Here is a 24,860-nt window from a genome sequence, read left to right on the forward strand (position 1 = left end):
TTATTCTGTTTGTTTTGTATATTAGAAATGTTATATTTTGTTAGTGATATATATACATATAAACATAATACAATTTGAGATTTTAGTTTAATGAATTTTATACCTGCACATATTGATTAAAGTTTTCATATATGGGTTTGCTTTTTTTCCAAGCTTTTAACTTTAAGATATTTTTAAGCCCATAAACCAAATTAATAAATGAAAGAAAATAGGCCATGTTTTTATTACTAAAATCTTTTTAATATATTCAAGCAATTAATAATTATGACTATTAAAAATACGTTCCGCTTCATCAAAATATTTATATAGTACGTTCTAAGTCAACGACAATAATGATAATATAATTGTTGACATTTATCGTTATTTGATAACTGAGATAGAAGTCAAGACGTTTGTATTAATTATACCACGGTAGCTGATTTTCAATATTTAACGCTAATAAAGCGCCTCAGAAGCCATAGTACCTCAACAAGTTGAACACAAATGCTGTTTTAGCATATTGTTCTGTTCGAAAATATTAATTGATTCAAATCTGCACATTTGTCAAGTCTCGACATTAATTCTGTCTTATAAATCTTAATTGGCGAGGCTCGATTCATTTGTTTATTCAACCAAAGCTAGATTGTACATTAAAATTATAAATTTACTGTAGTATCGAACATTTCCAGGTTCCATCAAGTAAATTGAGATGTTCCATCTTTGGCTAGATGCTGTTGGTTGACCCTTGTCGCTGTCACAGTGATGTTTTGACGGCTTATCGTATAACCTGACCATCCGTCCATATCACTGTCTGTATACATTACCAGCTCGTATATAGTTATTATAAATGTATAATTTATAACGCCATTGAAATCATTGAAATCGGCGAATGCTATGAGATATTATTGGACGAATATTAGATTAGCTCACAAATATTATTTCGCGTGTATGATTAAATTTTCATGAAATTTACCTGATTTTAATAAAATGTTCAGTTAATTTACACTTTAATATATTTGATTTCGTTTTTTAATAATTTAATTTGATTTTCTCGTAAAGTCAACACCGGCCTTCTTCTAAGAATTAATGTTTTATGATATTATATTTACGTTCACCGAAATAGAATAAAAACAAAAAAAAAATGGAGTTCACATTGGATAAATCAAACACATCAATATGAGAAAAAATGGTTTAAACGGCGGAAAAAGGTATATAAATACAAATTGATAATATACATAATTATATTTGAAACAAACAAAAGAGCATCAATCTTTGTTTTAAAAGAAGCAATACGAGTGCTGTTTATTACATGACCGTGTAAGGAATTAAATTAACATTTTTAAGAACCAAGTCCTCATATTATCAACATTAAATATCTCCAAACTTTAATCTATCGAACGCCAAAATGTAATACTTAGTTTACAAAGGCAGAAATCAATTTATTAAGGCACCGTTAAAATGTCCAAAACGCGTTTATTCTTTACTCAAAGGGAGGTCCGGTTTACAGGCGTTGGTGGAAAGTGAGAAAGCTCGTTACCTGGAATGAAATTCCCTTCATTAACGTCCCGAATCGACTTCACCGGCTTGAGGGATGCGGGATGCTTCCAGCTGATTCATCAAAGTTCGATGATAAAAGCCACAGTTCGTCATGACCTCGACAGTTTAATTAATTCTTACAGTTATTACGACATCATTACAGATGGTTGAGTTTCCTTTCTACTGACGTTTCGCTTTACATTTTTGATATTTCTATATATTATAATAATTAAGGCTAAATTCAATATTAACTGATAATTGACAAGATCCTTATATGATTCCGAAATAAAGCAAAAGGACAACTGACAAAATTGTTCACAGACAACCTCGCTCTAAACATAAATAAATTACCAAGAAGCGCTTGTTTATGTAATCTTGTTTATTGAAAGTGGAGAATGTCGATTCATTGTTACTAATTATGCTATGAACATCAGAAGACTATATCTAGATGTATGTATTATGTAATTATTGTGTTTTCCTTAATATTAAATCATTTATAAATTTCTTATATAGAATTTATTAACTTATACTTATGAAGTTTTAATGTTAATGATATGTACTTTTGTTTATAGTGAAGTAATTAACAGATGTGTGATTATTTACAAACTATTAATTAGTAATATATTTTGAACTATATATATTTATAATCCTTGAATGAAAAGGTAAAAGAGACAGGAGAAAAATCTGTGTAATTTATTACAAAACGTTAATTTATAAAAACTTTCAAATTATATACATGAAGGGAGATAGTGTCTTTATACAACGAATAATAATGTAGGCTTACATTAAAATATTATTGATAGGAACCAACCATGTAATGTTTATTATTATTCAAGAAATTACAGACTGTTATGAAAAGTTTCTACTCTAAAAATATAATCTGCAGACAAAATGCCCTCAGCATGAACGAAATTATCATTTAAATATTTCATCAAGCCCCACGATAAAGTTCGAGAATATTATTAAGATTTTAATATATTTTAGGCATTGCATTAAAATGTAGAGGGTTTATGTCCTTATCACAAAACTTTTTGAATTTTGATTAATTCTTTTGACCGCGATAACACAAAAGATGTTCTATTTTGTTTGGAGATCAAAGAAGATCAGTGTAAGGTAGTCGATGAAGTTGTTTTTTGTCATTTGAGTGATGGAGTGTCTAATAAACTACTGTTACCCTTTTCAGAATCCCCTGAAGGTATGTTAACACCCCATTTCCGACTATTGTAACGTTGAGTGGGATGTTTCTTTACTAAACAGGTGGATTCTCTAATCCTACCACAATCTAAAATAAATAGTTTATCAAGATTATACTCCTAAGTTGAGTAACTCACAGAATTAGCTTAACCATATCCCTTAAGTTAACCTCATTTACTTTTTCGACTCTCTTATTCTCGAACAACATAATTAATCCCTCACAAGTTTTATTTCTAACAAACAAATTTACTAGTACAGCGGCCAACGGTTTTAGTTTCGCTGAAGATTATATATGTAGTTATTCTCAAGCTACCTTATAATAAGGACTAAGTCATTTTACTTCCAGAAAAGGGACCGAACATAATATATATATGTACGATATTCTAATATCAAAAATCAATAAACAACTTTTAGCCGTTGTTGTAATATTAATTGTAATTAATATTTATTTGGTAACTCGACATAAATCTTGTTTGTCCATAGATTTGATATCAATGTATAATGTATTTTACTCAAACCTTGCTAGCTCGAAACATACGACATAAAATTGTTGGTCCCCCAATGCGTTAAACCGACATATGCCTACTATGATATATTACACAGGATTATATACTATTATATAATACTATCATCATATATTTTAATTATAATTTTATTTAAAAACTACATTTATATTAGTCATACCAAAATTATCGATTAATTCTCCTAAATCGACAAATTGGTGGCAACTGTGAGTCGATATTTTATCATATTAATTCGATTTATTTCATTTTTATTAAATCGATTTATTCAATATGAATATCAGAATTATTTTTCAGGATTAATAAATGACAATGAAATTGCAGCAGTTTTATAATAACATCAAACGACTTGCTCTTCTAAGATAACGAAAATACGATCCATTTTCATTAATCAAGTTGAAGTTGGGACAAATGACCCTTACCAGTGATTGATCATAGACTTAGTGTTCTGGACACCACTAATCCTCTTGCTGGCTACATATCATAATATAGATATGAGGCTTACAAACGATCAAATTATATAAGAGTACAAATAGTTTTCAACCATTGATAAAGTCCGTATTGATATTCAAGCTTTATACTCAATGAAAGATCGCGTCGAATTTATAATTTAGCAGTTGAAACTGGGTCGCATGTGAACCGAAATTAAATGCAAAAACATAATTAGGTCGGAGTTTACAAGTTTAATCGAATTACGAAGTGGCGTCGGATTAACTTCGCGGTTGAAGCTTCGGTTCCGCCACAAGATTAATGCATCTCGAAATTAATGATAGGTGACCCGACACTCGCAAATAGGATGCTATTAACTAAATACGACTAAATTAAATACTTATTACGCTCACAGTATCATTACAATCGTACTACAATATTTTAGTAATAGTTTTGTTGCTCTAACTGCAAAACTTTTCAAATAATATGTAACAGAATATTGTATGTTATGTTTCATAAATGAACGCTGTATCTGTTTTTACTTCATAACTAGATTTCCATCAGAAATTAATTTGTTTAACACGTGACCTACATTCGTTGCCATAACGACGAGATCTTCTCGAATGGCGTCTCCCACATCGCGGTCGGATACCACTCAAGTAATAAATAAGTTGTCAAACGTGTAACGAGAGAGATTCATTAAAACAGTTAAGTTGTTTCAAATATGGGGAAATAAGTATTTTGTTTACTGCTACAAGGTTTACCTAATCGTATGGTTAAAATTATTGAATATGGTTCCACAAACTAGTGGAGAGTTTTTTTGTGATAATAGTTTTGATTGATTGCAATTTTTTTAACAGAACAAAAATCAAGAACATTTTTAATCCTCATAATAAACAGGTGAAAGATTCTGTTTCTTCATTATTTTTTTATTGAAATAATCTCATTGAGAACCTAATTAAATTAACATGTGCAATAAAGGTCAAAATTCTAATAGAATACCCGTAAAAACTTTTTTTTATGTGACGTATATTTGATATAAAATAGGCTCTGTTTTTTTTTTCTAGTTAGTACAGAGGACTTTCAAAACGTCCATCGTTTCCAGAGCGTCTCTCGATCCCGACTTGTTATAACGCAAATTGTTTTTTAAAATCGCTTATCACGATACAGTCTAGAGTTTGTGAAAAATTTGTGTTTGATACGAAAAGTTATTTTTCTGGAAACGAGCCCCGTGATGCACGACGATCTTATTGCTTCGGCAGCTTCTGGAAAATAATTCAAGGGCGCTGTACAAATTATTATTTAATTATTTGGTCATAAGTAAAAACAATACTTCATCTTCGGCAGAAAAAAACATATTGTAAATGTAAATGTGTTTTTTTTTAAATGCGTTGACAATATATATTTTTTGTTGTTGGACAGATCTTCGCACATATTACATTACATTTCGGAATTAAATTCTGAATAAATCGGCGCTCCGTCTGCCTGAAAAATATTCTCTGAATTTATTTTACGTACAGATTCTTCTCAACGCGAAAATATGTTAATTTCTTACAACACATGGATCGCGCTCGTGTAACTTTTGTGGCTTTTTTAAGCATTAAAAATTCATAAAAAAGGATATACATATAACGGAAAATTTGCAATTCACAATATTCTGTTCAGTTTGAAATATGGATGGTTGTAAAATAGAATTTAAAATAGATTTTCAATTGTTTTAGCTAGACTTGTATAAAGACATGGATTTTACGAAATTCTCATTTCTATTTGCGGAATATTTGTTTTGATTCTTACTAAAGCTAATTTTTCTTGTGTGCCTTATCAGATTTTTATTCTATAATTTTCCAATAGTTAAAGAAAATTCAAAATTCAATTTCGAATTGATATCTTCTGAGCCAATTAATTGCTAACTTTGGTCCAGCGTTCGGAACTGTTGTGACGTCAGACCGTCAGACCGTCTATATCCTACCCCATCAATCATACATAATTGAATATAAGAGGCGATTGGATTTAAATTAGAGTAAATTGTAGAATTTAATTGTCTGTTTTTATTACTCTGAAATATACTCTACAAATTAATATTTTGATGAGATTAATATCAACCTTTTTTTCGAAATTCATAGCTCAATGATCAAAATATTATATAAAGTATAGTGTATAGTGTTTATGATTAAATATTACAAATGAATTCACACCACATAATATAAAATCTAATATAGCAGAGTACATACGTTTGGTGTCCATTATTATCGCCGCGAATAACATATTATATTAATAATACGTACATTATAATTTCACACTTATATAGTTACACCGAAAATAGCATTAATATAAAAGCCATCTTACTATTAAGCTCTCGTTAAATTAAGTCAGCGTGTTCTTAATACGTTCGGTGCGGAACTGAATTAGGGAAACATAACATTAGCATTTCAAATGCGTTAGTTACAGTAACTGCGCTCCCTGTTTGTCTGCAGACTTGTACACTTCATAAGACTCGCTATCATCTGAAACATAAGACGTTCATATTTATAAATGCGTTGAGATCGAATTTTTTAAACAATCAAGAAAACCTTGTACCAGAAAAAACATATTTGAAAAGTATTACGAGTTCAGAAGAATCATATTTTTTAAAAGTTTCTCGATATATCTTCGTCATAATGACGTCCTGTTGTGTAATTAGTAAAAACTTTTATATTACAAAATTATTTTTTTGTTTCAGATAAAAAACACCGAACAAAGTGGAATTATATTGAAAGAAAGAATAAATTATTATTTGAGACTATTAATGTGTTCGTCAATCGTAGAAAACTGATGAAGATAATCTTTGGTACGAATCTTCAGCTTCAGGCGAATCATGAATATGACATCAGGGTCCTTGGCTGACCCGCGTCGTTGATTTATGTGCTGCCTATCCATCACACATTCACATATGTATATACGACAGCACCATATATTTTGCAGAACTAATATTTCATTGCAATCGAAACCCCAGTAATGTTACCGAAACTTTTATTCTCAATTGAAAGTCTATTAGCATGTTTATTGAGTGATGTGAGTAATGTTATTTGAATAGCATCAATCATGCGTCGACGACCAATTCCGGTTCGTGGAGCAAATGTGAAATCATGGCGTAGTTTGTGCGATAATGAATTTGCGATATACGTACTGGTGGCGTCCGTCGGTGCTTTGACGTATTCCAATAGTTTGAATGGTGAATTCGTGCACGATGATATCCCGGCAATTGTGTCCAACGGTGACGTCACTGGGGTGAATCCTGTTTTGAGAATATTTAAGAATGATTTCTGGGGAACACCTATGTCTGATCTGGGCAGCCACAAGTCCTACCGCCCGCTCACCACGCTGACATTCTGGTGAGTTTAAATTTATATTGCTTCTATTTCTAGGACAAGAAGAACTCAATTATTATTATGATAAAATATGATGTACATTTATTAATTAATTGAAGTTTTAAAAGGTATCACGAGCAAAATTATTCAGAACGTATAGCTAAAAGCTTGTGCACTGGGTATTACTTTATTGTATTTTAGGGTGTCATTAGTATTGTTGGCGGTGTTACTTCCGCATTACCGTTCCTCGCTTTATTTGATTTTGAGAGGTTCGCTGTGAGCAAAACATGTTTGATGAACTGAATATCTGGAAATAAACCTTAAATAAATATATAGAATAATAATAACAAAAATATATTTAATAAGTTGTAAAAAAGAAAATTCTATTCAATCAAAACTTGGTAAATGTTATAATCTAAACAAAACGCCTATCAAAATTCACTTTAGAAGCCGAAAAAATGAGAGAAACTATTTGTTTAGGCAGAACCTGTAAGGTGATCCAGATCTATCGTACTTACGATTTTTGTCGGCCTCAAAATTGAGGTGTGTTTTTATTTTGTCTCACGATGTCCCCTTCACCCTCGTATATCATACGATCTTGTTTTCTTGGTGTTAAACAAATGTTGGAGTCGGTTTAATACGATAATAGTGGAAAGAATGGTCTGACCCGTGAGACCGATAACCGAAAACCATGCTGGATAAAGGGATTCCGGATAAAACTTACGAAATTTATTAACTCCTGTAGTGATGGCAATTTATTTTTATTAAAGTATAAACTATCAATATACCTTCGTGGAAATATTCATGACTTCTTTTATTGGAATGTTTTGTTTGTAATACGTTAACGATATTCATGACATTGAATTTGAACCAGTTAAATAACATTTTTTTGTGAAATGCTCCGTGATGTAGATGCTTAAAAACACGTATTTCACTGTTTGGAAAAAAATTAAACATTTACCAAATTTTTTGTGTAATATTAAAAGAACATAGCTGAAACAATTTCACTGTTGCTATTTTTCAATATGTCCACGTTTTTTGTGGATCACAACTATCAAATACGTTTCAAACAAGGATATGAAGTCTAATATAGTGCAGGGAGGCTACATGCGGTGAAGCAAAAACATTTAACAGTTTCCATAGCTATGCACACGGAATTTGAATCCTTATATCGTTCAAAATAAAATCCATCCTCTGTTACAAGGAGCGACTTATATTTTTGTTAAAAAATTTTTGCGTGTAAGAAGAAATGGGACGTGTGATACTCGTATGTAGATTCAGATATCTTTTATAGATGTAGATAATATAAGAAATGTGAATGGAGAGAAACCTATTTGTTATTTTTCTTCCGTCTCTTCGACGGTGTTCATTTTGTAACCAGAAATGATTTTATCATGTCTTATACATATTTATTCCTTTTGAGATTGGTTTGTGTCAGCACCTTAAATAACTGTCGTGTTTTGAACAAAATAGTTTTAGATATCCTGTATAAGAGTGATATGTAAAACTTGGTCACGTTTCTAAGAAATGTGTAAATAATGTGATGAGCGTTTTTAATTTCCATCCTTTGTCTTTGCTGGAAAGGCGTGTTTAAATATCCTTAAAATTGCACAGACCTGGAGGAGAATGGAGCATATTAAATTTCTTTAGTGAATGTTCCTTTGTATAAAATGATAAAACGCCGTCAAATGCACGATAGCCGTAACGTAAAGGTTGCGTTAGAGAAAAATTAATTACAGTATGAGAAATACATATCATTGGACGTGATATTTTAATATTTTTTAAATGTTTGATAAAAAATATGATTTTGTCATGAAAATCGAGGTTTTTCGACGATAGAACTAATTCTGTAATTATTTTGAGACTCATATTTATTTATTTTTTATAATTTATGGTTAAATGCTTTTGTTGTAGTCCAACAAGCTTATTGCACTATTTATTATATACATATTACTATTCATTCATAATTATAATCGGAATGAATTAAGGTACAATACATGATTTAAGTGCACCTTAATACTCAACTGAATGAAATAAAAAAACATTTTCAATACAAGGTAGTAGTCATATAAGTTTTTGAACCTACATTTAACCATTACTTTAATGTCCTTTGTAGCTATACTATGAAGATACTAGAAAACGTGGCATCCATTCGCTCTCGTATAGTTTATAAAACCGACTTTAAGGACGTGCGTTATGGTCGAATTTTAATTGTTTCGTTTTAACAAAAACTGCAGTAAGTAGGTCAGAGATTCTCAAGACAATGGACCAGAGCTGTGATAAACGACACAGCGATGAGTAGCTCGAAAACCCTTGGAAATTAAATGCTAGCCGTGATAAATTAACCACGAAAACATTTCTTTACTTAATCTCATTCACGCCAAATTCAACAATAAAAAATACGCACATGTTTGAGTACAGGAAATTATAAAGTAAAAGGGTCCATTGCTACACTATTATTCCATATATACATATATAGTAAGTCCACGTACTTTATAAAAAAAATAAGCAATATTTTTCTATTGCCGTAACAATAGTTAGTGACGAATGCAAGCAATTTGTAAGCTTCATGAGTTATAGCGTTGTATCGCAATGCGGTAATGAGACTCACGCGATGCTATGACACCGCTCACCGCATTTCACTGTAATTGCTTCAATGCGGGTTCTTGAAACTTTGAGCGCGTAAATATTAGAGTGCTTCACGATTTCATATCAAATATGTATTTTATAATATCTTAAATTTAATCTCTATATTTTATATATAAGATGTTATAATCGTTTAATTCCAAAAAAAAAAAATTAATAAATTCATCAATGTGATTTTTTTAAACTTCTCATGATTCTAAAGTGCCTTCAATGTTAATTTCAATCACGATTTCTTCTGTCGGTTTTACAGACTTATATATTTTCCATTAACTTATTACAATTATTTATTAACTTCTGCGAAACAGAATATTCTTATGAAAGTTTAAGGGCGGTTGTGAATATTCCTCTTGTTAAGGTAAATTGAATCTAAATTATATAAAAGGGAGTAAACAAAACAAGACTAGCATTTAATAATTTGGAATTTTAACATCTCGAATATTATAATACTGAGAAGACTAATAAATCTTTGTTTTAAGAAATCAAGCCACACTTATGGAATTAATAGTTTTTTCAATTAAAAAAGAGCGTTTTTTCAATACAAAGTTTAGGCTAATAATGTTATTTTACATGTTCCTTTTACATATTAGGTTTGTATTCAATATACGAGTACGTATAAAATAAAAAACAGTTTTATTTAACAAAAACGGAAGTATTATATAAATAATAAAACTTGTCGACTATTATTCTGAGATTGTTTAAAGTTATCAGGTTCTTTAACCCAGGAAAATTTTCAGCGTTTCTCTGAATGTATTTCTGTATGTTACCGTCACGACTTTTCTATATTGAAACTTTGAAATGTCTATGGTCCTTAAATTACTCCCTACGATTAGCACATAGCGCTTCTTCCCACGAGTAAAAGCCAATGACCTATATGTAGTGGAAATTTTCAGTAAAATAAGTTGATATGGTCAGCTTTCAAATAAAGGTTTTTGGTACGCTGTTATTGTGGAAGGTAAAGCACTTACGACACAATCGCTGCATGCCACAATTTATACGAGCTATACAAATCTGTTGAATAAAAATGAAGCTCCGCATGCATATATTAGGGTTTGACGTTTTAGTTAGCTAGCCCATAAATTATAGAAGTCGTTCCAAAATATTTCTATAAAAGTGAGGTATTTTAACAGTATTAATAGTATAAACGTGTCGTATTTTATTATTTCCTTTAAAGTCCTCTTTCTGAATGCTAACAATCTTTATTTTTGTTATATACCTATAGATGGGGATATCTTTTCGTTTGCTATTTACTCCTTTGGCACGTAGTCCTGTCATAAAAGATGGTATCTTCTCGGAGCCAGATTGAAGTAGAAATGTTTGAACTTTAATGTGCAGTAAAATATATTAGAGCAGGAAGAATACTGTTATAAAAGTGCAAAATCAAAGCATTGCGTCATTCAATTTAAAGGAAAATACATGGAAGTTTATGTGTCTTGGAAGATATAAAGATTAAACTAGTTTACTGAATAAGAATAATAATTAATACGAAAATTTACTAAAAGTTTATAGATTTGTATATTTATAAAAAAAAAATATTTAGTCTTTAGTAATATGTTATTAAATAAACACATATTCAAAAGAACCTCTCGTTTGAGGTAAAATATTTTAACATTCTATGTTTTAAATAAAACCATTAAAACATAGAATGTTAAAACCATTATATTTTCATCGTAACGCAATGGCCGGCAAACCGCTCCGAATGAACTAGCACATTCGTTGTTTTATTCAAATTTGATGTATGGCGTATTGGGTTGTTACAACAGGGAGTCAACTTATGTGCAGTAATAAACGAGACATCTGTAGATGAAAGCAATTATTAAACCCACGACACTCCACGACCTACGTGTCAAATAATTTGTATGTTTTCAAATAAATGAGTTTTAGAATAAAAAGATCATTAACATTTACTAGTTTCACATTTTCGCGTAAATCCAACCAATGCACTCTTATGAATTTAATTATATCACGGGTTAAATGTTGTGTCATGTTTGAACAATACGTTTTGCTGGCATTCACTCGGCTCCATAACCACACAGACTGTCGGAGCTGAAGTTATGTACATTATATTTTTTATGAACTTTTTTTCATAGTAATCTTTATCGCTTGATATCGGAATGTCATAATTTTTAAATAAATAATGGATCTTTAAACATTATTCGATCAATTTGATACTTAATTATTTCCGAAAAAAATTACGTTGTTCAAAACATTTTTAATAAAAGTGGTATTCATCAAAATGCACATGAATATCTCAGGAATTGCATATTTAAAATTCACATAGTAATCGGGGAAGTTAATTTGAGAAAACGAATATAAATTTAAGAAACTGGTCCAAGAGAACAGCCAAGTATCGGATAATCTCCAGCAAAATTTGGCAAAACGCCTAAGAGGCAATTGGATCGATACAGTAATCACCCAACTGCATATTGTTAAATATGTTACCAGATGTAGTTGCTAGTTTTCGAAACTGAGAACGTAATGCAACACAATAACATGTCTGTATAAATAAAAAGTCTCATATCAGCTATAAAAAAAATAATGTCAATACTTGGTAAAAAAGTTGGTAAAGACAGTGTCCATGTGACTTTCTTTTCGAATTTTGCCTAAAATTTCACTGCATTGTGATGAAATAAACTAGCTCTCATGTTTATGAAATTCGTTATGAGTATTCTGACGCCTGCGAACTTTGGAGACATGAATTTTATTATCTTACAAGCTGTTCCCGACTTATGAAATGAATTTTCATATTGTAGTCTATGATATTTTAATATTATTTTTATTTTTTTATTGTATAGTGCAAGAGATTAAGAAACTTTTGTAGTTAGTACCTCAATCATGTTCAAAAAACGACCAAAAATATGACTATTACTTACTTGCAATACTTAACAAGAACACGTTAGGTTACGTAAAGCGCTTGCTCCTGTATTTTGATGCAGGATCCAATTAGTTTACTATTTGTAAAGAAAAGAGTATTTCGTAATTTATTTGGAAATTTAGAGTTTTCAGATTTTCCTTTATTTTCGCTATGTTTTAGTGTCTAGCCGAATATCATAATTCTAGGTTAGTGAGAAATCCTTATGATATTTTGAGTTCCTTGCGAAACTCTGAAATATGTGAAATAAACGGAGCGCTACTGTTTAACTCTGGATTCTGAGGACTTAGAAATTTGATTGACAAAATCTCTTGATACCTACATTAGCACCCCCAGCCTTTCCAAAGATAAAGAATCCTGAGAGGGTTTTTTTGTTATTTTGTTTATATTTTTTAAATAAGTGGTAATTGTAACAAATTATACGGAAAAACTATAATTTGGAATTAACATCATAATCAACAACCTATCGGAGCCCACTGCTGAGGTTTCAGGAAAAGATCACATTGGTAATTGATAGGTTTCGAACCCGCGCCCTCACGAATGAAAGGCGAGCATTCTACCTCCAGGCCACCACGACGTATATGTACTTATAGTCACTAATAAAATTGTGACCAAAAAATAATCAAAACATAGAATGCCATTAAATGCCTTTTACAATTATTGTTAAAGATATTTTATTAGGAAGTCCATTAAATTTGAATTAATATTTCTTGTGGGTAAACCAAGTTTTGGTCTTGAGACTAAAACGATTCTCTAGTTCTCTTCTTGCTATATTATTCTATAATATGTTTCGTTCTATATCGTAACAGTAGTGACTTTGGAAACAGTTGTTGTTGTAAAATTAAAGTAGAGAATTTTAAATTAAGAAATTAATTAAACTTCCCAATAAGTCGTCGAGATCGTATAGCTGCACGTAACTCTAGTTTTTTAAAGTAATTCAAAGAGTGAAAGGAAAACCTTTTAAGCGTAATATTAAATTCATATTTACTATTTGTATGTTGTAAGAGTATACATTCATAATGCCTGTTTTTGTATGTGTAGAGTATTTAAGAAAAGTTTCAGTATGGAGCTCACTAAAATAAAATGTCCTGTGTAAATAGCAGCTTAGTTTTATAACCTGAATAATTTCATTCAACATTAACAGTGAGCCAGTTGCTGTGTACTAGGTTTAATAAATGTTAATTAAATAACTAGGAAGTGTATTTATATACAAACTGGAGTTAAACATGATTAATTACTTTTTGTTTTGCTAGATTATTAAATAATTAGTTTTTGGTACAGAAATGCAGCTTAAGTATTTTCATTTTTCATCCTCATAGTTTTTATTTGAATAGCAACTAAGAAATAATATTAAAATGTATGAACAACCATTTTAATTCACGTCTGCTCCATGGTGGTGAAGAAATATCATCTATTAGTCTTTGAAGGTTCTATAATAATTACTAAACAGCTGTTGCCTCCGGCTCTGTCCGCATATTAAACCCTGCCGAAGGTATGCATTATAAGAGGATACTATTATAAGATTTTATTCTATTTTCTAGGATTGGAATCCAGCATAAGCGATAGTGGAGCTACCAAAGAGCAATACTCTTTTAAATAAAGAAATATATTTTTAATTGCCCTTTAATTGAAAGGACCTTAACAAACATTTAATCAAATTGAGAACTTCTTCCTTTTTGAAGTCGGTTAAAAAGTAACCTCAGGAAATTTTCGCCAAATCAGTACAACCCTTCCAGAGATAAGCCAGAACAAACAGACAAGCAGATAGATTTTTTTTTCGATGTAGATACCGTATTTTATTATAAAAAAATGTCTTTAGTACGCTGTTAATTTGAAGTTACAAACAGTTATGAGCTAAAAAAATTTAATCCAAAATTTTCTTTGTCACAATTTAAAATATACGTAGTTGTAAATAACTAACACTCACGAAATGTTTCCCATGTAATTATTTTCATAACATATTTTATATAGATAAAAATCTTTTTTGTATTGTTGTACATCAGCGTAGAGCTAAGTTTGATTTTAACGCAACAAACTAGACACAAGAATCGTTTATATTATTTTCGTAATAAATAGAATGATCATTATCTTAAACTCTGAAACTTGTGATTCTTAAACAATTCAAAGAATTATTAATATAAAAGTTTATCGTCACACCTTTCAATTTTCAAACTTGAAATATAAAATTATATCAAATCAGCACTCGGATATAAACTTGAGAGCTCTTTCCAAGAACTTCGGAATTCTTCAGGTTCCAATGAATTCATTGTGAAATTATTAACTAATTAATATTGGAGGCATGGAAACTCATTAATAAAGTCCTTAGATTGAAGCTACGAAATGGAACTCTTTCAACAATAATTTGAATAAAAATGGCGATTTCTAAAATGTTTTATCTATAAGTAAGTAGCATATTCAATAAAAAATATAAATGACGTCATGGACAGAAGCTTATTAAAATTATACCCGAGAAATCTAAATATTCTTTTTAATCTTTGTATTAAGAATGCAAACGAGGGATTTCCTTTGCGTTTGTCAGATTAACACAACATAAACTTTCAGTAAATTAGAAAGGAATTCTACAAAAACATACAGAAATAATATTAACACATAAAATATATATTAGACAAAAGCGTTTCCAAGTGTCGTCTAGACAAAGAAATATACGTCATACAATAAAGATATTATATGAAATAATCTAGAATAGTAGGAAAGTGGCGTGCCTACTTAATAATATTATATTACAGCCATAGATATTACATGATATTCACCTCATTCATCTTCAACATCCACACCTCGTTATAATATTAGGGCTTGTTTACGAATACCGTAAATTTATTAGAGATGTCCCCAAATCCCTTCTCGTGAATATTCCATGTTTCTATTAATCGATTGAATTGTATTTAATTAACGAATTAATACTCTAAATTAAGTTTATCCTTTAAACGGCAATGATGTGTTTAAGAAGTTCCAATGATGTTGATATTCCACAGATGTGACAATTGATTCAGGTCTTTTTGATTTAAATACTTATAATATGATATATTACAACAAGAGCATAACGTGTTACAACGTCAAATAGTAATTAAAAAAAACTCATGTCAGATGCGTGAGTATTTCAAACCTTTTTGAGCATCTCTCGTTTATGGCACACTGGAATCTCGTAATGTATATTTATTGAAATGCAAAAAATTGATCCACAAGGTATTAAGTCGTGTTAATGGTTACATGGAAATGTTCAAAACGTTTCAGTCTATTTTTATTCATTTATACGTACTATATAACAATCTATTCATAGAATTGATAATTGAAATGTTGTGTTGGCTTATACGTTAAAAAAATGTGTTAGACCACAGTGGTTTTAATATCAGTCAGAAATGTTTTGCTTTTGTCAAAGGATACTGAATTCTAAATTGTTTATCAACAGTAAATAAAGAGGAAAATGTTTACTTGATAATATTGGTAGATGTTATATCTCTACGATTATTAGCAGAAGAGAAAAATATATAAAAAAAATTACCTCAACATGAAACATGTCTCAGTTATGTGAAAAAGTCGCGTTCCATTCTGTCTATTTATCAGAGCATGAGGTCTCTAAGACCCTTACTTGTAGTATCTGTGATATTGTAAGTTTATGTTAATTTTTATTACATTAACACTGTAGAACTTAAAAAGAAACCATAGCTTTACTTAAAAAAGTCACAATAGTCATCTTTCAAGCCGAGACTTTTTATTTATTTCTCAACAAAAACTGTTGTTAATGTTATATGTGAACTTAAAATTTTTAACCGATTATTATTATTTTTTTTGCTAATTTTTCTTTTTGATTACACTCTATGGTAATAGAAAAGAAAAATACAACGTTGAAGTGTTTACCTCTCATTTATACTACATACGAGAATAAGATACATAAGAGTATGTTCATTTTATAGCAATGATATACACTTTTAAGAGTATTTCAAGAGTATCAAATGTATTAACAAAGTAATTGGTGACGTACACATCGCTTAGTCAGTAAATTTCTCCTGTTAAATATTGTTCAAGGACTGTGGTCGTTTTATTCTCGTTCTTCCCACGCCTACATTTGATAATATTGTTTCTTAATTTATCTTGATTACTATATTCTTTCTCATAAACACTCCCATAACCTTTATGATACTAAAGTTGACTATGACTATAGTATTTAATTTTTCAAAGACTGTTGTGTAATCGGAACTCAATCTTTTATATTAAAATATTCATTCATAACTCTCTCTCTCTCTCTCTACACATTAAATTTAACATACATTAAAATTAATTTCTCTTAACTATGTACATATGGAATGAAAGATTAATTTACATGAGTATAAGGTGAATCTTTACTATCACGAACACCGGCATTGGAACGCGGTGTTATAAACTATGCGTTAAATAAATATAATAAGGAATACTCAAGGTATTGAAAGAAAGTAACACTATAGATGTGTAAAATATATGGTATACAGTATATAGTGACCATTTAAGTATTATTTAGTTATTCAACTATTCAATAACTTGAAGTCGCTGTGTATGAATATTAAATTAGACAAAAAATTGATGCAAATTTTATCGGTTATTTAAAAATACAAGCAACTCGATACTTAAACTTACTTATATTTGAACCTCTTATTTTAGTGCTTAGGATTATTATTTTGACCCGTTTTTAAATGCTACTTAATTAAAAATACGTATATAATAAAAATATCTGCTAATATAACAAGATTAGAAACACAACAAATTATAATCTTCATGTCGGAAATAGATTTTTTTTATTTTTTTTATCCTTAAGCTAGAAAGAAAATATGTCGTTACGGCTCTCAGTTTTAGTGTTCATAAATTACATAGGAGGTTGTGAGTATCAAGCCTCTTAAAGCTGTATCGGCATTATATTGCCTGAGCTATACACACTTAACCTATTTACCGCTCTCAAAACAAAATCATAAAGTGCATCAAGTGTTTCCTGTCATTAAAGTTATTAAAGAACTAAAGATTTGAGATTTAATTATTAACATTCAAAAAATATAACTTTCAAATTATTCACTGTGTGGGTGCTTCATTATCGATTAAAAAATCTAAAGTATTGTCTATAAGTGTTTTAAAAGTAGGACTGAAAATGTAAATAAGTTATTCCTATAATATTTAACAGCTATAGTGAAAGTCTTTTCAATCATTTCATAGTTTTGTTCGACTGTATTAAAACTTTAAGGCAAAAGCTTATATAGCAAATTTCTTTGTCCGTTTGAACTAGAAATGTATTGGTTTCCAAAAAAAATTTATATTATGTTACCAGACACCATCCTCTGATATGAGATATCGCAAATAAAATTTTTGAAAGAATACGTGCAGCCAACTTTATTTTAAAATTCTTCCAAATATTTTTATGCCATTTTTATTGCTATCCGATACCTTTGTTCCATGTAAAAATAGGCCATCAATTGCCTCACAGCAGATATCTAACTTTGACTTGTCGCAAACTCCATTCGCATGCCATTCTTGGACATTATCTGCAATGAAATTCTGTTTATTTTCGTTTGTCTAGATCATTCTATGTTTTGGCCGTAATAAAAATCTAAATTTAGAAAATGGCTAATCTAGTATCGTTTTTGATATCTGTCATATATGTAAGAACCAATACATTTTCTATAGAAGATTTTTCGAGAACGACAAAATCAAACTTAAAGAGACTGTTACAACATTCTGTCAATGTTTAAAGGTTTAACATATTTGTTCAATCATTTTGAGCGTTTGCAAGTGTGAGTCTGTAATATTGGGAATTTAAGACGACGTAAATTTAGATTTCTGATACATGAATTTATTTGTAAGATTTTCGCGCGTACACATTTCAATGAAAATAAGTTTTTCGGATACTACGCATTTTTTATTATTTTATATCTACATAATTCCGACGTTTCGATTTCTTCACAGCAAACGTGATCGCTTGCAGACAAACTGAAATCATTCATCCGAAAAACTTAGTCTCATCTAAAACATTTTATTGTATATTAAGTTGTGTATTCCACTCGATTCAAATAAAAACCTTTGTCACATAAGAAAGAATACTTTGAACACTACATTCCTGATTACTTTTATTTAAAAGTAATATATGTATAAATAGTAAATTCGCATATTCTATTTCTTCTTAACTTGTTTTGTGAATTTTATTTATGTCAGTAAGAGTTCATGATAATAACAAAACAAATTGAAGAACAAAAAATACTAATCATAATTATATTTAAAGTTCTTATAGGTTTTTCTGTAAAACTAATGCCTTTTTTAACATAGAAGCACACACCCTATTAGCAACATTTGTAATAACGCAATATGTACATTAAAAGCTCCAATAAATATATGTACCTCTAATTAAAAACAAAATGTTATATAAAAAACAATTAAATATCTTATACGAAAATTAATATATAGGATATCTTTAAAAAAATGCCTATTAAAATGGGACTCGCGGTTTCACGATGAAGGTCATTAATAAAATTGACAGGCCAGTTCGGGAAAAAATATTAATCCCCGATATAGGAGCACACGTTCGCTGCCCTCGGCTTTAATTAAACCTATTAATTAATATCTCTTATCCAACTCCTTCTCACGTTGGCAGGAAAACTTATTATATTTGAATATACTCTACGCGTTATTGTTTTTCTATTATAATAAATGTTTCAGTTAAAGTTTATAGGAAAACATACAAAAAAAGATGATATGTCAAAACTGAGCACGTTCGTATCACGGCGCATGACACTGATGGATGTCCACCAACAGTTATAAAAAATTTAATCACTCATTGTTTTTATGCAATAAACCCTTAGTTATAGGAGAATATTACATTAGTACATAGAATACTCTTTACACAACTTGTGTTTAGATAAAGTCTAGAAAATTTTATAACACTGCAAAATTTTGCTTTTTATAAATTTATAGTCTTTTAAAACGACTTCAAAAAAGGAGGAGGTCATCAATTGGTCAGTATTACGTATGTAAGGTTATGTGTTATATCCTAAGTAAAGTTATTTGGTAACAAACATAAAAAAGTGTTTGTTACCTTATGACTTTCGACTGGTTGAAGCGATTTTAAAGATTTTTTATTTGAAAGCTGGTGCTTACCGTTTCGTCCCATTTCAATTTGGTCCAGTTCTGTCAATCGCATCCATGGTAAAAACCATACAAGTCTAAAATAAACATTAAGCATGTGTGCGATAATTGAACGAGTGACTTTAACACCAACCGATTTCGATTTATTTATTTTTAAGGGCGAACTTCACTGATGGTAAAGTCAAGTCTTTCATGATGATTGCAACAAGACATGATTATGAAATCTTGGGAAAATTTAGAGGAATCCTTAAATTTCGTAGGCATACATAAAACACATTAAGTAATGGTAATAGTTAAGGTGTATTTTGTTTGACCTTCATTGTCAAAAGACAGATTTTATAATCTTGATATTAACTAACTTCAAAGTAGGAGGAGGTTCATCAGAATATTTTTTTTTGTATGTTCCCAAATTTTTTTAATACTCCTGGACAGATTCAAGAAATTCTTTTGTTGTCTAAAAGATTGCATACTCCGTTGGTCTTGTGGTCACGAAGTCAGGTTTTTATAATGGGATTCTCTAAAAATTCAAAGATATCAAAAAATATTGAAGGAAATCAATTGTTTTTATATAAATGGGCTTTTGAAAAAATATGTCTACACGTTTTCCGGGTGATTCCGGAAGACGTCATCCTGTATTTATATCTTTATTACGCTTTAGACGCTCATTTTTGTCAATTCCAGACTCCTGGGCTCCTCTCTTCTTTATACAAGAAACAAGTAATGAAGGTCTCCCCTTCTTGAAAAGTTACTCTATCCTACGTACCTATTTAATAATAACACTAAAAAGTTAGAAATAATTTATTTTTAAGCAAAAAAAAGCACTTCAAAATAATAACATAGGAACTAAAAAGTAAAAAATAATAGTACACTTAAATACTCTTTCCTAACCTAACATATCTAATAATAAATTCTAAACATTTGCACGAAAATAAACTAAACACCTAAAATATAATCTTATTTAGTACCTAACTAAATATTTTAATTAATCCATAGAAGGCGCCGACATCAGAAGGTGATGTGATATTGTATATATTTAGGTAGATATTAAATTAGCTTATTGGAAAGAAAATAGTAATAGTGTTCGTTTATCTCCAATATAACATGATGTTTTTTTGAAGTCGTTTTTTTTTGAATTTTATAGACTTATTACGTAAGATATATTCCTCATTGCTGTCTCTACTAAATCAGAGAAATATATTTTAGATCAAACTAATCAAATCAAAAAGGAATAAACCATCTACTCAAAGATATCAGAATAATACTAATATGTAAGGAAATATCTACAGAATCATTTCGATTAATTAATTAAAAATAAGCTTATTAACTAAGAATTATTAAGTAACTAGAATTAGATTCTGAAAAGAAAATCTTTCCATGAAAATTGTGATGCAGATATCTTTATAATAAAAGTAGACGAAATCATGACAGCAATCCAAAAAAATATCAATACATCGCCCACATTGATGTTTCGTCTGTTATTTTTACTTATACAAGTTCAATATTAAATCTCTATTCCAATATACTATTCTTTTAAAAGCAAGTGACGCGTGTGTTTCTGTTGTTTATTCTGGTTTAGTATACGTATGTTATGATACTATTGTGTCCCCGTTGGAACATTCGAGTCGCAGCGCACCGCAGACGTTACCCGAGCGGCGGCGACGCGTCACTAATGACGAGTGCGTAATGAACGTCAACGTTAGTGTTCCGCCTAAACTGTTTAATATAAGTGTTATGTTAATGATAAATATTCCAGTGTAAAGAAATACATCTTATGTGTTGAATTGGTTCTGGTTAAAAACGTGGTGTTTATAATGACTACATCAGCTTGCATTAATAATTTCGTCATTGCAACACTACAGATTGAGACGAATCTTTCATTACCCAAAATACCCAAAAAGAATGAGGTGTTGCTAAAAAATGATTATTTGGTAACAGAATATAGATTTCTATTTATTTCTATTGTTCTTCCAAGAGTAAGATCTACTTGACATTATTATTGCGCGTAATATCTTGGTTATGAGCCGAATTCTATTATTCTCAATGCATCCAATAAGTTTGCTGTGGAAAAGTTTTCCCTCAAAACGAAACCGAATAGACAAATTTTTTTTAAAGAACTTCATTGACAATATTATACAAATATTGTTGTTGTTTTTTAAATACCATCAAATTTGGATTTTTTGAGGTCCAGGAAATAGCGATATTCGTTTTATGTATAGGTTTTTGTCGAAAAATTATAGTACCTATAATTATTTATGAGTTTTTTCATGAGCCGGCTTGAATAATCAATTAGTAGTCTTAAGCAAATTAAGATTTGTCGCGTGTAATTTTTCTATTTTTAAAAACTCTCTTAACACATGACTTCTAAATATAAATCTAATCCTAAAAAAATGCTGTATATATTAAGACCAAATTCTTATCACTCGCATTTTGTCCAGTACTATCTTAAAGGTTAACTTATTTAATAAAAGTAGTGCAAAATTTTCTGTGCTTCGTTCCAAAGTTGTCTCAGATGTAATGTAATTTTTGCTCTTTTAACAGATTTTACAGTCAGAAATGAATGTACTTGGAATTGTAGAGATATTATCATTTGTAATATATAATATATATATATATATTTGGACTGACAATTCTCCAATTTAATATTACCCTTAATAATATATTTTACGGTACTAAATAATATTTTGTTAGATTCAATGCACTAATTATTTGCATGGTTATGATTTATTATGGCTTTTGTTGCAAAAATAAGTGAGAAATTTTTTTTTTTAATAAATAATGCCAGTCAATTAACTTTACATAATAAAAGGACGATATTTACTGTGTGCTTACATTGGTATCTAAAATATTTATTTAAAAACCATTAATTTATACAAAATAATAGAATATTAATAAAATATTAACAATTTTACCTGGATATATTCATGTTTAAAATAATGCACAACTTTTGTAGTAGTGCGCTTTAACAAGCTAAACTAAGCTGGAAGTTTGAATTCCTACAACTACATTCATAGAACCCGCCGGTGCGAAATAGAGCCCTGGAAGCTGTACAAAAGATACCAAATAACTTGATACTTGCATTGGCTACAACTAACGAAATTATACATTTTTATATTCAGTTTCGTTAAATGAGCATTCAATATGACAACAACTGGTAGGGGTGACAATTTGTTATACAAAAAAGCCGACAAGTAATCATAAAATAGAATTTCGCATTGTTTGTTTTTTCCTTGTTTTTATAATGCTTCGTTGATAACAAAGGAGACGAGTTGATTTGTTGCGGACGAATAACGCTGTGTTACGTAATCCGACAAAAGTACAATTCGTTTCTGAAAATCTAAATTAGAGGGATTAAAGAAATGTAAACAGATATCGTGTTGTTTTTTTATTAATCACTATTATTATTGAATAAAGCTTCCCGTAAAGAGTTTCCTTTATGTATCTATATTTTTTTCATTATTTTTATATAGGTTTTATACATATAAATTATAGCAATGAATCCTTGCCAAATTTTTTCATGACGACACCAAATTTAATTATTGTTAAAACTGTATATTATTATAAAGGATAAAAATTACCTCACAATATATTAAAGCTTGTTAAATTATTCGTATTTGTTCGTTCCTTCTTTACTTATACTTTACCTTCCTTGCTATTAATAATATCGAAACGTTTAAATACCAGCACAATTGCGTTCTGAAACATCCAATTAAAATTATTTTATACATAAATTTTACGAATCATTATTTTCTATCTAGCGTTAATGATGTTTAATGCCTAAAAGTATCAGTTCATCTTTAAAGACATATGTAATGAATAAGAACATCTTAATTATGATATGTAATCATTAATAAATAACATATACGAAACACCATGTCAAATAAAACCTTTTTTTATTCGAACCCTACCGAAGAATATGTTAATGTTGTTAGGGGTGTTCATTAATCTCTTCTCGTGGAAATTCATTCTTAAATACATCGATTTAATGTGAATTTTAATAGTGAATAATTTATCGACTTATTCCGTATTAGTTACTTCAATTGTTATACGGTATAAAACAATTTTCGTTTAGACCGACGCAGACTGTCACTAGTACTTATAATTTCAAACAGTCGAAACCATAAACGAACGTCATTTTTAAATCGTTTGAAGTATCTTGTTGACGGTGCTCTGAAATACCGCTACACGGAGACTATTCATTTAAATGCATTAAAAATGATACAGAATGTATTACCTGAAGCATATAATGGTTACAACGAAATGACTATTATCTTACAATTTATTTTAATTCATGTCAAAAGTATAATGTTAGCTTTTATTAAACAATATCGTGACCATCCGCTGCATTAGACTTATCCTGCGTGAAAAATCATTTCGTATAGAAACCGATATTGAATTCTTATTTGTTTAATTCGTTGCTTCATAAAACTAAATTAATAAAACATATTAAATGAATTGGGAAAACTTCTGTTTTGATCGGATTTATAAAATATTATATCTCTGTTACTATCAACAGCTGACAGGAATGTTCCCAAACTTTTGACCTTTAACCTTGTCATGAAACGAGCCTGGGTAATGTAAAAGGGTCGCGTTCCGACCGCCCCGTCAGACAATAAGACCACTATGTCTCTAAGATTCCTAAGTTATTGTATCTGCAACATTTTGAAGTAATTGTTAAGTTATAATTAATTTTGAATAACGGAACCGAATTTAAAGTTGCATAAAAATTTAAATTTATTTTCCCGAACTGTTATCCTCGTTTTCCAGGTGAATGAACACAATAATTAATTCCTGAATAAAGCCAATAACTGAATATTAACCGAACTTTTACTACACAGAAATGTGATCAGTTGACTGCTGATATGAAACAAAATCTTTATTTATTATCAATACATACTTTTTGGATATTATTTTTAAAAAGTTGTTACGTTTACATTATTTATTTAGTAGAATTATGAAGTGACTATAATGAGAAATATTTTTTAGGTTTACACTTTTTAAATACATAAACATATCTTGTTGTTTCTCTATATGTTGTTTCTCTAATTTTACAAACAGTTTTTGCCGAGTTATTCTCCAACCTTCTAACAATAACACCAATTTATTAACGCTGAGGTCGCGTTCGTTAAAAATGTTTTATTTATTTTTAAATGACAATTTTGCTTATTTATATTAAATCATTCGCGAAAAAACCACAACAACATTAATTTATTCCTCTAAAATAAG

The 24,860-nt window shown here is 29.6% G+C and overlaps 1 protein-coding gene across 1 annotated transcript in view; it reads left to right on the top strand.

Annotated features, from left to right (window-relative positions):
- Positions 1 to 6,740: 6,740 nt before the first annotated feature.
- LOC116766301 (protein O-mannosyl-transferase TMTC1-like) overlaps positions 6,741 to 24,860 on the top strand; it is a 63,805-nt gene continuing 45,685 nt past the window's right edge. The window contains exon 1 of the mRNA XM_032656117.2: positions 6,741 to 7,030. Coding sequence (XP_032512008.2) covers positions 6,741 to 7,030 — 290 coding nt within the window. The remainder of the gene's footprint in view (positions 7,031 to 24,860) is intronic.

This window comes from Danaus plexippus, chromosome 15 (assembly GCF_018135715.1).
Source record: "Danaus plexippus chromosome 15, MEX_DaPlex, whole genome shotgun sequence".
NCBI lineage: Eukaryota > Metazoa > Arthropoda > Insecta > Lepidoptera > Nymphalidae > Danaus > Danaus plexippus.